The following is a 14,791-nucleotide window of genomic DNA, read 5'->3' on the forward strand; positions in this document are numbered from 1 at the left end:
TTTTTTTAAAAAAAAAAAAAAAAAAAAAAAAAACTACAACATGCTATATTCAAAGCCAATAAGAAAATAATAATAATAATAATTGTTTAGCCCCATTTTGTCACCTAAGGATACATGAAGCATCGACTTAGTTGGTTTTTTTTTTTTTTTTTTTATAATTATTTTTTAATTTTTTATTTTAAACAAAATAGAAATTCTACTTTAGCCTAATCTAATCTAAGTGTATATATGAGTAAAATTCTCTCTTGGAGACTGGAATCCCGGCCCTTGCCCCCCACACCCTACAAGCACTTATACTTACGGAATGACCATCGCACGGTGTGCGGTGGTAATGTATAATGCTCTATCTATGTTGATCTCTATACAGTTTTTTTTTTTTTTTTAATATTTATTTTGGCAGGTTGCACAATGTTGTAACGTCTCTCACAAACTTTAACATCGAGCAACATCCGCCCTTAATTATTAGTAATAAATATTTTGTTTTATGCTATTTGGATTCTTGGCAAGTTTATGTTGGATGCAATTTCAATTTTTTTTTTTAAAGTTGAAATTTAACGGAAAATTATAACATAGTGCTTATTATCAATAATCATGAAGCATCCCAACTGCATATGGTCAAAGAGAAAGTGCAATGAACCATTTATTTATTTATTGAAGATAGAGACATCAATTTCATCTACCCACAAATTAATGGCCTGTTTGGATGGAGAGGGAGTGGAGGGGAGTATAGTAGAGTTGGCTAAAAATAAGATAATTTTGTACTAAATCTACTCTATTCTACTCCACTCTCCCTCCCTCGCCCTCAATCCAAACGAACCATAAATAAAAAGGAAGGCTTAGATATTTTGAAAGTAAATTGAGAGAGATAAGCATGCATTGAATTGGTAAACATAGACTGCCATGAAACTTAATAGTAATTTGGAACGGAATATTCAGGCATAATATAGTCAGGCAACTATAAACTCTATGTCTATATAAAGAGCCGAAAGGGAGGTGAAAAATACAAGCTTTCAAGCTATTTGATTTGTGCCTTTTCTTCTTTATGACTACCTTCTTTGAAACAAGTAACAGATCCTTAATGGCAGCTATAGTGTTTCTTCTAGGGTTCTTGATGGCAAACCTTGCCACAACAGGTCTCCTCTCTCTCACTGTGCCTCTTTTTATGTGCATGTGTTTATGTGTGATTTATATATTTACTTATGAAACAATGTGTCAGTGTGCATCATTCTCTATCAAAACTAGTATAGCAAAAGCCATGCATGCTGTCAAAGAGTACAGTTCTAACAGTGGCAACATTGTCAATCTATCTCTTATGTAAGAAATGTTGAAAACAGGATCATTTGCAATATGCAAAGAAGTTCCATGATAGTTTTCAAGATTTCAAGAGGCTTGACAAATTCACTTCATTGCTTAACATGCAGTCTGACTCATTTGTGTCGATTCCCATATTGGCATGTTCCTAGCAAAAATAGAATTTTCAGACAAACCTGAAATATCTTCTTCCCTAAAATCTGCACAAATCTGCTTAATTTGTATCCTATTTGCAGGGATAATTTGAATTATGAGAGTTATCATTAGTGGAGCCATATTGCTATATTGCTAAAATTTAGCTCCACAAACACAAAACTCACGCTGCAGCAGTGGTGGCAAATCTAAATATTTTAGATGTTCAGCTACAGTACACATCTATATATAGATGTGCACTGTAGCTGAAGAAAAAAAATATATTTTTTTTATTCGGCCAGTTAAATAAAATAATAAAAAGTCTCTCTCATCTCTTATCTCTCTCAATCACTCTCTCATCTCTCTCTCAAAACTCTCTCATCTGTCTCTCTCAGTCACTCTCTCATCGCCAATTGCCTCACGCCGCCGATCACCTCATCTCATCTCACGCCGCCGATCGCCTCACGCCGCCGATCGCATCATCTCATCTCATCTCACGCCACCATCGATCCTCGCCGCAAGACCCAGACTCACGCCACCGTCGATCCTCGTCGCCAGACCCCGACCCACGCCGTCGATCCTCGCCGCCAGACCCACGCCGTCGATCCACATCGATCCACGCCGTCGATCCACCGGGAATGATGTTTGATTTTTTTTTTTCTTCTATGGGTTTGATGGCTGTAGTTGTGGGATGATGTTTGATTTTTTTTTTCTTTTGTGGGTTTGATGGCTGTGGTGGTGGTGATGGTGGTTGTTGTGGCTATGGTTTGGTGGTACGGTGTTTGATTTTTTTTTTTTTCCTGTGGGCTTGGCGGCTGTGGTGGTGGATTGGTAACTATGATGGTTGTTTGGGGATTTATTTTGTTTGTGGGTTTGGTTGTGTCTGTGTTGGTGGTGGTGGTGGAAGTGGTGGCTGTGGCTGATTGTAGAGGAGGTTGTGGTCGGTGTTGGGAGGTTTTTTGGGTTGTGAGATATATTATTTTATTGTAGGAGTATATTATTTTATTGTGATGTTTATATTATTATATTGTGTTGATAGTGAAAATAGATTCACTGCTACAGCAGGTGTGTAGGTATAATAGATAAAGTAACTTTTAGTGGAGTTAAAAAGCTAAATTTTTAGCTTCACTGCTGCAAATGCTCTAACCNATAGATAATAAAGTTTGTCATCCACGAAACAATGATTTCTACCTATGTGCAGATGCTGCTGTTATAGATAACAAAGTTTGTCATCCATGAAACAATGATTTCTACCTATGTGCATATGCTGCTGTGATAGATAACAAAGTTTGTCATCCACGAAACAATGATTTCTACCTATGTGCATATGCTGCTGTTATAGATAGAAGTTATTGTGGTCTTTATCCCCTCCTCTCACTCTCTCTCTCTCTCTCTCTCTCTTTCCCACCCTTTATGTGATGATGCGCTTCAACTTATTAGAGAAGAAGCCTTGAGGGAAAAAAAATGGTGTTTTGGCATGTGATTCGTTAATTGGTAGCAGAGATAAGCAGAGGACACACATGTGCATAGCTTGACAATGCCTGAAAAGTGCAAGGTTTTAATTGACAAAATCAGAAATTTGAGATTAAGGGTATGTTTGGATACCGCTTATTTTGTTGAAAACCGAAAACATTATAGCAAAATAAATTTTAAATGTATGAATAATGCCGTGGGATCTATTTTTAATGAAAGTTTTGTTGAAAAAGAGGTTTGTGGGTCCCGTGAACAGTGCACGGGACCCATTGGAAAGCACTTTGCTTGCTGAAATGCGCTTCTCAAAAAAAAAAAAAAAAAAAAAAAGGAACGCAAAACACAGACACTAGAGATTAAAAGCTGTATCCAAACAAGTACTAAATTTGACAAAGAGGTAAAAACCTTCTTTTTTATTTTATTTTTTATTTTTTATTTTTAAAATCCCCCTCCCCAAAATAAGCCTACTTTTTCTTTAGCATGAATTGTTAGGGATGGTGGTTCATATTCCGAATGAGAATGTAAACCGACACCATTAGGCATTGGCTTATAAGCCATATTTTTTGTTTTTAGCTTTTATGTATATTTTTTAAAACCTCACTTTTTTTCACTTGTTTTCACATTTTCAAAGTACAAGTATACTTTAATACACTTTTAGCTCAACAAAACTTTAAGTGTCCATTTGACAAAAATTATTTTTCTTACTTGTTTTCACTTTTTCAAAGGGCAAATATACTTTAGTACACTTTTAGCAAAAAAAATTCAGCAAAACACTAGGATGTAAGTATATATATTGGGGATTTTAACTGGGTTAGTGTTTTTACTAAGGAAGTATATGCATGTTATAGAGGCAAAGTATGGGAACATTTGGGGTGGTTGGTGTACGAAAAAGGTGACAAGTCCTTATGGAGTCAACCTGTGGAGATACATTAGAAGTGGCTGGTTGAACTTCTCTAATTTTCTTGTTTATGATGTGGGGGATGGTACTAGAGTAAAATTTTGGAAGCATGTGTGATGCGGGGATTGTACTCTCTAAGAGACTTTTCCAGAGCTTTATTGTCTTAATAGGTCAAAGGATTCCTCGGTGGCAAAAGTTATGGGTTGGTCTGTTGAGAGATTTCACTAGAATGTGCAATTTCGTCGTCCACCACAAGATTGGGAAGAAGAAGCCTTTGATTGGTTTATGGGGTTGGTCTATTCTTCGACAGTACGGGGTTCTGGCCCAGATAAGGTTTGTTGGAAGCCTGCAAGGAACAGAGGTTTTGAGGTTAGAGGATATTATAGCTCCTTCTATCCTCCTACTCCTGTTTCATTCCCATGGAAAATGATATGGCAATCGAAGGTTCCTCCTAGAGTGGCTTTCTTTTCTTGGTTTGCTGCCTTAGGTAACATCTTAACAATAGACAATCTTTGTAAAAGACGTGTGATAGTACTTGACTGGTGCTATATGTGTAAGAGATGTGGGGAGTCGGTAGATCATCTTCTACTTCATTGCCCCATAGCTTGGGAGTTGTGGTCTTTGGTTTTTTGCTTGTTTGGTATCCAATGGGTTATGCCTCATCATGTTCTTGAGTTGTTTGAGGCTTGGCAAGGAAAATTTGCGCGACCTCGTCACATTGATGTTTGGAGATTAGTGCCTCATTGCTTGATTTGGTGCATTTGGCGTGAAAGGAATGCTAGAATCTTTGAGGGTCGTGAACATTCTTTGCTAGAGATTAAGTCTTTTTTCTTGCACACTCTTTTTGATTGGAGTGTGGTCTTTTCTCATTTTTCTTGTTCTTCTTTTTCTATTTTTCTTGACCGTTGTACTTTTGTTTCATGATTAGTGCCCCCATAGTACATCCCCAATGTACTCGGTTTGGCACTTTTTCTATTATTAATAATATTCTTACGTTAATTATAAAAAAAAAAAAAAAAATTCTTTTTTTATGGTGAAAAATTATTAACTGCTCCCATGGATGTAAGTATACTATTGAACTGCACAAAATTCTTCATATTGATTTTCTCTCATTTTTCTTTATTTTTATTCAATTTCTTAGAGTGATAATCATTGACATGAATCCTCTAGCTACAATTTTTTTGATAATTTAATAGTTTCAACGGGAGAGAAGGAATTTGAAGTTTTAAACTTTAGGTGTTTTTGTGGGAAATATCAGAATGTGCTAATCAGTTAAGTTATAAGACTCTTGATCTCTATCTTAGTCCCAAAAAAAAAAAGAAAAAAAAAAAGCTCTAATATGTTTTTCCCCCCTTTTTTGAATGGAAAAGTCTCCACTTCTTGTTGTGCTGCAAGCCTATAACGTTTCTTTCATATATTTGACTACTTTTAGGTATCCTTCCATTTATCGTCTTGCATTATCAATTATAATTGCTGGTCTTTGGTCTACCCTTATAGCCTGTTTGGACGGAGGGAGAAAGGAGGAGAAGTGAAGGGAAGTAGAGTAGAGTTGGCTAAAAATAAATTAATTTTGTACTAAATCTACTCTACTTTACTTTACTTTACTCCCACTCTCTCTCTCTTAATCCAAACGGACCATTAGAATTCTTGAATTTTATTTGAACATATCAACGTTCAATTAATCAAGTCCATTGCTACGGTGAAGCCGCCGGAGGCTTATCATTGAGATAACGCCAATAGCATTTAAGATAGCAGGTACAAAAATAATAAATAACAATATCATTTGATGCATTGTCACGTAAATTAACGCTGCTGGTTTCATAGAAAATGACTGCAGGTTGCTGAAACCATGTGCATTTTTTTAAAAAGAAAAAAAAAAACTAGAACATGCTATATTCAAAGCCAATAAGAAAATAATAATAATAATAATTGTTTAGCCCCATTTTGTCACCTAAGGATACATGAAGCATCGACTTAGTTGGTTTTTTTTTTTTTAAATTTTTTTTAATTTTTTTTATTTTTTATTTTAAACAAAAGAGAAATTCTACTTTAGCCTAATCTAAGTGTATATATATGAGTAAAATTCTCTCTTGGAGACTGGAATCCCGGCCCTTGCCTCCCACACCCTACAAGCACTTATACTTGCGGAATGACCATCGCACGGTGTGCAGTAGTAATGTATAATGCTCTATCCATGTTGATCTCTATACAGTTTTTTTTTTTTTAATAGTTATTTTGGCAGGTTGCACAATGTTGTAACGTCTCTCACAAACTTTAACATCGAGCAACATCCGCCCTTAATTATTAGTAATAAATATTTTGTTTTATGCTATTTGGATTCTTGGCAAGTTTATGTTGGATGCAATTTCTTTTTTTTTTTTTTAAGTTGAAATTTAACGGAAAATTATAACATAGTGCTTATTATCAATAATCATGAAGCATCCCAACTGCATATGGTCAAAGAGAAAGTGCAATGAACCATTTATTTATTTATTTATTGAAGATAGAGACATCAATTTCATCTACCCACAAATTAATGGCCTGTTTGAATGGAGAGGGAGTGGAGGGGAGTATAGTAAAGCTAGCTAAAAATAAGATAATTTTGTACTAAATCTACTCTATTCTACTCCACTCTCCCTCTCTCGCCCTCAATCCAAACAAACCATAAATAAAAAGAAAGGCTTAGATATTTTGAAAGTAAATTGAGAGAGATAAGCATGCATTGAATTGGTAAACATAGACTGCCATGAAACTTAATAGTAATTTGGAACGGAATATTCAGGCATAATATAGTCAGGCAACTATAAACTCTATGTCTATATAAAGAGCCGAAAGGGAGGTGAAAAATACAAGCTTTCAAGCTATTTGATTTGTGCCTTTTCTTCTTTATGACTACCTTCTTTGAAACAAGTAACAGATCCTTAATGGCAGCTATAGTGTTTCTTCTAGGGTTCTTGATGGCAAACCTTGCTATTTCATAGCTATAATTGTATAATGCTCTTTTTTTTTTTTTTTTTTTTTTTAACAAAATAGAAATTCTATTATAGCTTAATTTAAGTGTATATGTGCGTAAAACTCCCTTCTGGAGATTTGAACCCCAATCCTCGTCTCTCACATCTCATAAGCACTTGTACTTGTGAAATGACCATCACACGGTGTGCGGTGGTAATGTATAATGCTCTATCCATGTTGATCTCTATAGAGTTTTTTTTTTTTTTTTTAATATTTATTTTGGCAAGTTGCACAATGTTGTAACGTCTCTCACAAACTTTAAAATCGAGCAATATCCACCCTTAATTATTAGTAATTAAACATTTTGTTTTATGATATTAGGATTCTTGGCAAGTTTATGTTGGATGCAATTTCAATTTTTTTTTAGTTAAAATTTAAAGGAAAATCTTAACATAGTGCTTATTATCATAATCATGAGGCATACCAACTGCATATAGTCAAAGAGAAAGTGCAATGAACCATTTATTTATTTATTGAAGATAGAGACATCAATCTCATCTACCCACAAATTAAAAAAGAAGGAAGACTTAGATATTTTGAAAGTAAATTGAGAGAGATAAGCATGCGTTGAATTGGTAAACATAGACTGCCATGAAACTTAAAAGTAATTTGGAATGGAATATTCAGGCATAATATAGTCAGGCAACTATAAACTCTATGTCTATATAAAGAGCCGAAATGGAGGTGAAAAATACAATTTTTCAAGCTATTTGATTTGTGCCTTTTCTTCTTTGTGACTACCTTCTTTGAAACAAGTAACAGATCCTTAATGGCAGCTATAGTGTTTCTTCTAGGGTTCTTGATGGCAAACCTTGCCACAACAGGTCTCCTCTCTCTCACTGTGCCTCTTTTTATGTGCATGTGTTTATGTGTGATTTATGCATTCACTTATGAAACAATGTGTCAGTGTGCATCATTCTCTATCAAAACTAGTATAGCAAAAGCCATGCATGCTGTCAAAGAGTACAGTTTTAACAGTAGCAACATTGTCAATCTATCTCTTATGTAAGAAATGTTGAAAACAGGATCATTTGCAATATGCAAAGAAGTTCCATGATAGTTTTCAAGATTTCAAGAGGCTTGACAAATTCACTTCATTGCTTATCATGCAGTCTGGCTCATTTGTGTCGATTCCCATATTTGCATGTTCCTAGCAAAAATAGAATTTTCAGACAAACCTGAAATATCTTCTTCCCTAAAATCTGCACAAATCTGCTTAATTTGTATCCCTATTTGCAGGGATAATTTGAATTATGAGAGTTATCATTATTGACTACCACAACAAGCGTGTTATTTTTTTGTTACTTCATTTTGTAGAAGAACAAAGCATGTATCTCAAATAGACTTTGTTGTCTTATAAAGTCTTTGTCCTGATTCTGTAACAATCTCTTAGTGCAGCTTGCACTGATTTTCCACACAAGACTATGCTTAAATGAAAATGAAAATGAATATTTTTAAACATTGTTGTGAAAGAAAGAAAAAATCTCCTTAATTAGAATTAGCAAATGATCCATATTACCCATGTGTCTTATTAATAAATATGACTAGTAATACCACTACATAGGTAACAACATACCAAGCCTGACTTCCAAATTTTGGGGTCAGCTATTTATTCTCAATAGATTTGTTAGGGCTGACCACATGTATTCTTCTCTATCATTCTATTATATCAGAAATTATACTCTTTCTTATTTCCTTAATTATACATCCTTTTTAATTACTTCTATTAATGTTATATTTGGATGCAGGTGCACAATCTGTTGGTGTTTGTTATGGAATGCTTGGCAACGATCTGCCATCTGTGCAAGAAGTTATAGCTCTCTACAAGTCAAACAACATCAAGCGAATGAGAATCTATGATCCGAATCAAGCAGTTCTACAAGCCCTTAGAGGCTCTAACATTGAAGTCATGCTAGGTGTCCCAAACTCAGACCTTCAAAGCCTTGCCAACCCTTCCAACGCACAAGCTTGGGTACAAAGAAACGTACTAAACTTCTGGCCTAGTGTCAGGTTTCGATACATTGCAGTTGGAAATGAAGTGAGTCCTGTTAATGGAGGCACAGCTGGGTTAGCACAATTTGTTCTCCCTGCCTTAACTTTGACATGACCTTATTAGGAAACTCCTACCCTCCATCACAAGGGGCTTTCAGAGATGATGTTAGATCATATTTAGACCCAATCATTGGTCACTTAGTATACGCTAAGGCACCCTTACTAGCCAATGTGTACACTTATTTTAGCTATGCTGGAAATCCACGTGACATTTCTCTTCCCTAAGCTTTGTTTACTTCCCCATCAGTTGTGGTATGGGATGCATCCAATGGATACCAAAACCTTTTTGATGCAATGATGGATGCATTGTACTCAGCTCTCGAGAGGTCGTGGGGGGGTTCATTGGAGGTTGTTGTTTCAGAGAGTGGATGGCCATCGGCAGGTGGATTTGCTACATCATTTGATAATGCAGGCATGTATTACTCAAATTTGATTAGGCATGTCAATGGGGGTACACCAAAGAGGCCTGGGAGGGCAATAGAGACCTATCTTTTTGCCATGTTTAATGAGAATCAGAAACAACCAGAGCTAGAGAAAAACTTTGGCTTGTTCTTCCCAAATAAACAGCCCAAATATAACCTCAATTTTGGTGGAGAAAGAATCTGGGATGTCACTGCTGAATATAATGCAACAGTTTCCCTCAGTAGTTATATGTAAGATTGTAATAAGCATGAGTCCTCTCCTTTTGAGTGTCTTCATCTTAATAATCTAGTCCGAATCCAATGCTTGTAAGTTTTTTTTTTTTTTTGATGAATAAAAATCTTTCACGTTTGGTTTTTCCTTAAAGGGAAGCAGAATCAATATTTATATGTGTTTGTGATAGATATCATGTTTGTTTCTTTGTTTGTATTATTCATAATAATCAAAATTAGATCACATTATCTTTAATTAAAGTGGAATCCATCCCCTTCTAGTGTTTGGTTCAGGGCTCAAATTCCTTTCTTTACATTTCATGAAAAAACAGGTAAATTATATAGTAAGCCCTACGTTTTATGGATGGTTTGAAATCAAACCATATAGTTTCAAAAGTTTTAATTTAAACCTTAAGTTTAAGACTGTTACAAATTAATCTTATAATTTTGCTAATTTAAAATTGACCATGTGCTTGCAAAATCATATCAATTTATACCTTAGTTTTCAAGTTTGATTTGAAACGATGATTGATTTTTGGGTTTGATTGAGAGTTTAAATTGATACGATTAAAAAATGTAGTGTTCAATTTTAATTTGAAACTATTGGGTTTAAAACTCTAGCCTAGTTGACCTCAACAGCCAGAGTCTTCTCCTAGAATTTGCTAACAAAATCCATTCCCATCTCTTTCAGTTTCAGATAATCCAGTCCCTTCTAGGAAAGCAGTTAATAAAGCCGTTAATTGTTGGAAATCAGAGAACTCCTAATAAGGTATAAAACCCACTTGTTTTTTTGTTTTTGTTTTGTTTTGTTTTTTTTTTTTTTTGGTGTTGCTTCAGAAACACGAAAAGTAGTTTTGAATTTCAAAATCATATATACATGGTTTGTTTTGTTTTGTTGGTTGTGCAGGTGAGGCAGTGAGCTTGAGTGAATTTTTTAACAGGGATACAATAATGGGTTCCTCTGTGATATCACCAGAGGATGTGTTGGAGTCTTTGATGAATGATGGTGCTATTGACGCTATCAGGCTCAAGATAATCAATCAGCCCAGAGCTAATGTGAGTGGATTAGTACCCAATTTTCAATTTTTTTCTAATGGGGCTGAATTATTATATCTGAAGAAAAAGTTACAGTGTTTTTTGTTTTGATTATGGTGTTATAGTTCATAGGTTTTTCAAATTTACAATTTTTTTTTTAATTTAATGTTTTTCAATTATTTTGGGTGAAGGAAGTATGATTTTTGTGGTATGACTGTACGTGTTTTATTTTGATTACCGATTTTGTTCGTGGGGTCGAACTGCATTGCTGTATTTTTTGTGTATTGTTGGTGATGTAGTGGTTTGTTAACTGTTGTGGGTGATAGTGTCAAGGAGTGCTTGTACACAAGGGTGATAGTGCCAAGCGTGTTATTTTGATTATTGATTTTGTTGTGTCCTAATATTTCAAGAATTGTTGTGTCGTTGTGTCCCATGTCATATTGTGTCCATGCTTCTTAGACTAAAAGTTGATTGATTGGATAGGTGTAGCCAATGAGAATTGGTTGGGATTTAAGGCTTTGTGGAGTTGAGTTTGAGATTGGTTTATTTGATTTGCTGGCAAAGTGTGTTTTCTTGTGAATTATGCGGTGGGTTAAATTTAGGACATTGGCAAAAGGATATAATGAGTTTAATATAGTAAGAGAGTGTTCTGAATTCTAAGTTAGGTTTTTTGGCTGCTTTGTGTTAGTGATGTTTTAAAATGCCGGAGGGCAAAATGTTAAGGTTTTGGTTTGGAGATTTGGCTATAAAGCGTAGCAGGTTTCAAGATGAAAATTGTCTAATGGGGTTCTTAATCTATTGTTTCTTGTTCTTTGTTTAATAGTGGCATGATTGGGAGTTTGTAATGGACTATGGTTTTTTCATATTCGGTTTCTGTTTTTGGGTATTGAATGTACTTTAAGGAGTTTGTAATGGACTATGGTTTTTTTCATAGAGTGCTCTCTATCAATAAAGAGAATTGGATCTCTTTTCCACTCTTGTTTATGAAGTTGTGGTGATATTATTCCTAAGGTTAAAAATAAAAATACTTTTCAGTGATTTGTGGGATAAGGGTAAAGAAATTAGATGATGGTTAGTTTGCTGATATGCTTCTCTCTGTGATTTGCATTGAAGGAGAGGAATAGGCAGACATTTAACTAGTTGGGGTCTTGTTCCTATATCGATGGATATCATTCTTAGATCTCTATTTTTATGCATGGATTTTGTGAAGGGTGTTATTGGTATTTCTTTCCCAGGTGATTAGGATCAACGTCTTTCTGGTTATTTAGAGGTGATGATATTTTATGACAAATAAAGTAGTGATGTTGGAGTGTTGTTCATCACTTTGATGAACTGTAATAGGATAATGATTTGTGGGTTAGCAATTTGCATATGATGTACTGTGAGAGTATATTATCTGTTTATCAGTAGCTTGAAGTGCCTGCCAGATTTAGATATGAGCTACATGTGCATTTTTTTAATGAACAGGAATGGTTTCTTTGTCTGTAATATTTTTTATTGTTTAGGAAAGACGTTGCAATATTTATATATATCTACTTCTGTGTTATAGGAGGAGCTGAAGAAAAGCACTCTAATGAGGTTGAACAAAGTAAAGTTCTTAACACCCCTGGTGCAGAGATGCCCTTTGACAGGAGCTTGAGTAACTAATTTTGTTAACTTCGTGTGTGTGAGCGGGAGTGCATGCCCCTACAGATTTTTCACAATAGTTGATTAGCTCTCTATTGTAATTTAGGAAATTGCTAGTAACCTTTTGGTTGTGGAAACTGGAAAGGGTCTTTTGCTGAAGTAGTCATGCAACTATCTACTGACTGAAATTGGTCTTATATATATATATATATATTTTGCAAGTAAAATTTATTGGAAAAATAAGATTATAGAAAAGGCCTTGTATGATTTTCACTGCATCTTTAACTCACCTTAAGGGTTTTCATGGTCACATTTTTGTGGAAATCCATTAGCTGATTTAACATGACTAAAGGGTGATGTAGGACAGAATTGTTCTGAATAGAAATAAGGGAGAGGGCAGGACACATCTTAAGTTTCACCACCTATAATTTGTCTAAAAACCCTAGGCTTCACCATCTAAGGGTGCTTGGACTCATCACCAAGAATAGAGAAACATCTCTAATAAATTTTTTTTTATTCAAATTTTCCTCCTCAAATCATTCCTGGAGCCTTTTTTTAATAGGATTCAAGGATTACATAAAGGCACAAGTACATCCAATGGAATCCTCAATCATAACCCAAAATTCAAAAAATAAAATTGGGTATCTCAAATAAAATATGAAATAAAAAATTCAAAAATAATCTTGGTTGTTCTCCCTCCATCAAAGGGCCTCCTAAGAAGATAACTGGTAATGGAATTTGGCAATTTAAGGCCCTAAGTCCTCATGCTTGGTATGTAGGATCCCCTGCATCAGATTGCGCATAAATTTATGTAAGCACTAGTGTGAGAGAATCCTTCAACAAACTAAACCAGTATGTGATGGTCCTTCTCATAGTTTCTTATGTCTCCATCAGCTTGCAGTCTACTCTCTGATTTTGACATTATCTGTCTATAAAGTCAGCAAGAAATTTATCCCCATAGAAATTGATTTCTCACATGTCAATCTTTAAGAAATTGATTTGTCACTTGTCAATATTGGCGTAGTAAGCTTGGCAGAAGCCTTAATTGCAGTGAAGTAACTTTAACACTGCATGTGTGGCAATGGCACTGTTTATTTTTATTTTAGGGGTCTTATCTAAAAGAGGAATATTTTCTCCTCAGCCAAACAAAATTTTACCTTCTGAAAGTGGCCACAATACCCTTGAATCCTTCACCTTCTTTGTGGTGGATGCTTTCTTCTATTGCATATTTTCAGCCGATTTTCATTCTCTTTGGAATAGGATAAAGAATCATTCTAGGATCAAGTGACTTAAATGAGTATCTATGTGAACTCTTAATTCCATGACATGTTTAATAGTCACGTTGCTGGTTTAGATAACTTAAAACTCATTTCATTAAAATACACGTAGATGGTCATCTGAACTGTCACATAATGACCTCAGCCTGGTTAGGAGGAAAGATTTATCATAGATAAAATTTGATTTGTTTGTTAGCTTTAATGCAGAACCCCTGTGCTTGAGAGGGCCTCTAAATCAGTTTGGGAGTTAATGTTGGACAATAATGGGCTGGGGAAGGAAATCAGTGAAACTGTTGAAAAAGTCTTTTGTCGATTAAGTGGTAGTGAGCCTCCTTTATTTCCTTCTTTGAGCATTGAAGGCCAAGCAGAGAAAGAGCAGGAAGATTTGAACTCTCCATCAAAGAAAAGAAGTTTCAGCAAGGTGAGTGTGGATGGAGGAGCAGATGAAGTTGTAGATTTGTCGAGCAATTACCTAGCCATGCCTGAGGATCGTAATCCAGTGCCATCTTCCAGTGGACAAACGTGAAGACACGATTCCCTGTGTCAGATGAGCTCTTTCCTGACTGTTATCAATAATTTCTTCACGGGGTTTGAGCAGATATTATTAGGAGCTTTGTAAGAATGTTATTTTTTCGTAGTGAATCTTGTGTAACCTCCTTGTATGTACAATTCTAGATTATTCTGTATACTAGTAACAAAAATGTTAATTTTTTTGAGGACAAAAATGATGCACTTTTCTGTTTTTTTTCTCTTGTTTACACCTGTTTTGACTTGACCAGAGCCTCGTAGAAAATTTATGAACCTTTGTTCGTGGATAGAAGTTCTTTTAAGTATTATTATGGTATAGTAGATTGTTATTGTGGATCAAAGCTTAGTTGAATAGATTTCTTTCTTCTCCTCCTCTTTATTTTTTTATTATTTTTTTTATTATTTTTTGAGAATTCAGTTGAATAGATTGATTGTACAGATAAAAGTGATCTAAACTGTAGTCCAGCAGAAGCTTTTAGCCTTTTACATCATCAAAAAAAGTATCTATGACCTGAAGAATTTAAAGTAAAAATGACAGAAGTAGGAATTTTGATTTAGAAATTATTTCGTACTAGCTGCGAACCCGCGCATTACGCGTAATAATTATTTTTATGGTGGTTTTATTATTATTATTATTATTTTTTCACAATTTAAACTAATCTAATAATAAGTAATGTATTTCGTAATTATATATATTTTTTATTATAGGAACAATCATAAATGTAATCCAAAAAACCAAAAAAAACTTAAACTTAAAAAAATTAATAAAACTTAACAATGATTAATTGAACTAATATTAAGATAAAATTTTGTTTTTG

At 34.5% G+C, this 14,791-nt stretch overlaps 1 protein-coding gene and 1 pseudogene across 1 annotated transcript in view; both read left to right on the forward strand.

The window, feature by feature from the left end:
• Positions 1–14,136, forward strand: part of LOC111986314 (uncharacterized) — a 19,328-nt gene extending 5,192 nt beyond the window's left edge. The window contains exon 4 of the mRNA XM_065762682.1: positions 13,653–14,136. Coding sequence (XP_065618754.1) covers positions 13,653–13,971 — 319 coding nt within the window. The 3' untranslated portion in view covers positions 13,972–14,136. The remainder of the gene's footprint in view (positions 1–13,652) is intronic.
• LOC111986324 (glucan endo-1,3-beta-glucosidase, basic vacuolar isoform-like) lies at positions 7,479–9,608 on the forward strand (annotated as a pseudogene).
• Positions 14,137–14,791: the final 655 nt, after the last annotated feature.

This window comes from Quercus suber, unplaced genomic scaffold (assembly GCF_002906115.3).
Source record: "Quercus suber isolate HL8 unplaced genomic scaffold, Cork oak 2.0 scaffold_468, whole genome shotgun sequence".
In the NCBI taxonomy this organism is placed as follows: Eukaryota; Viridiplantae; Streptophyta; class Magnoliopsida; order Fagales; family Fagaceae; genus Quercus; species Quercus suber.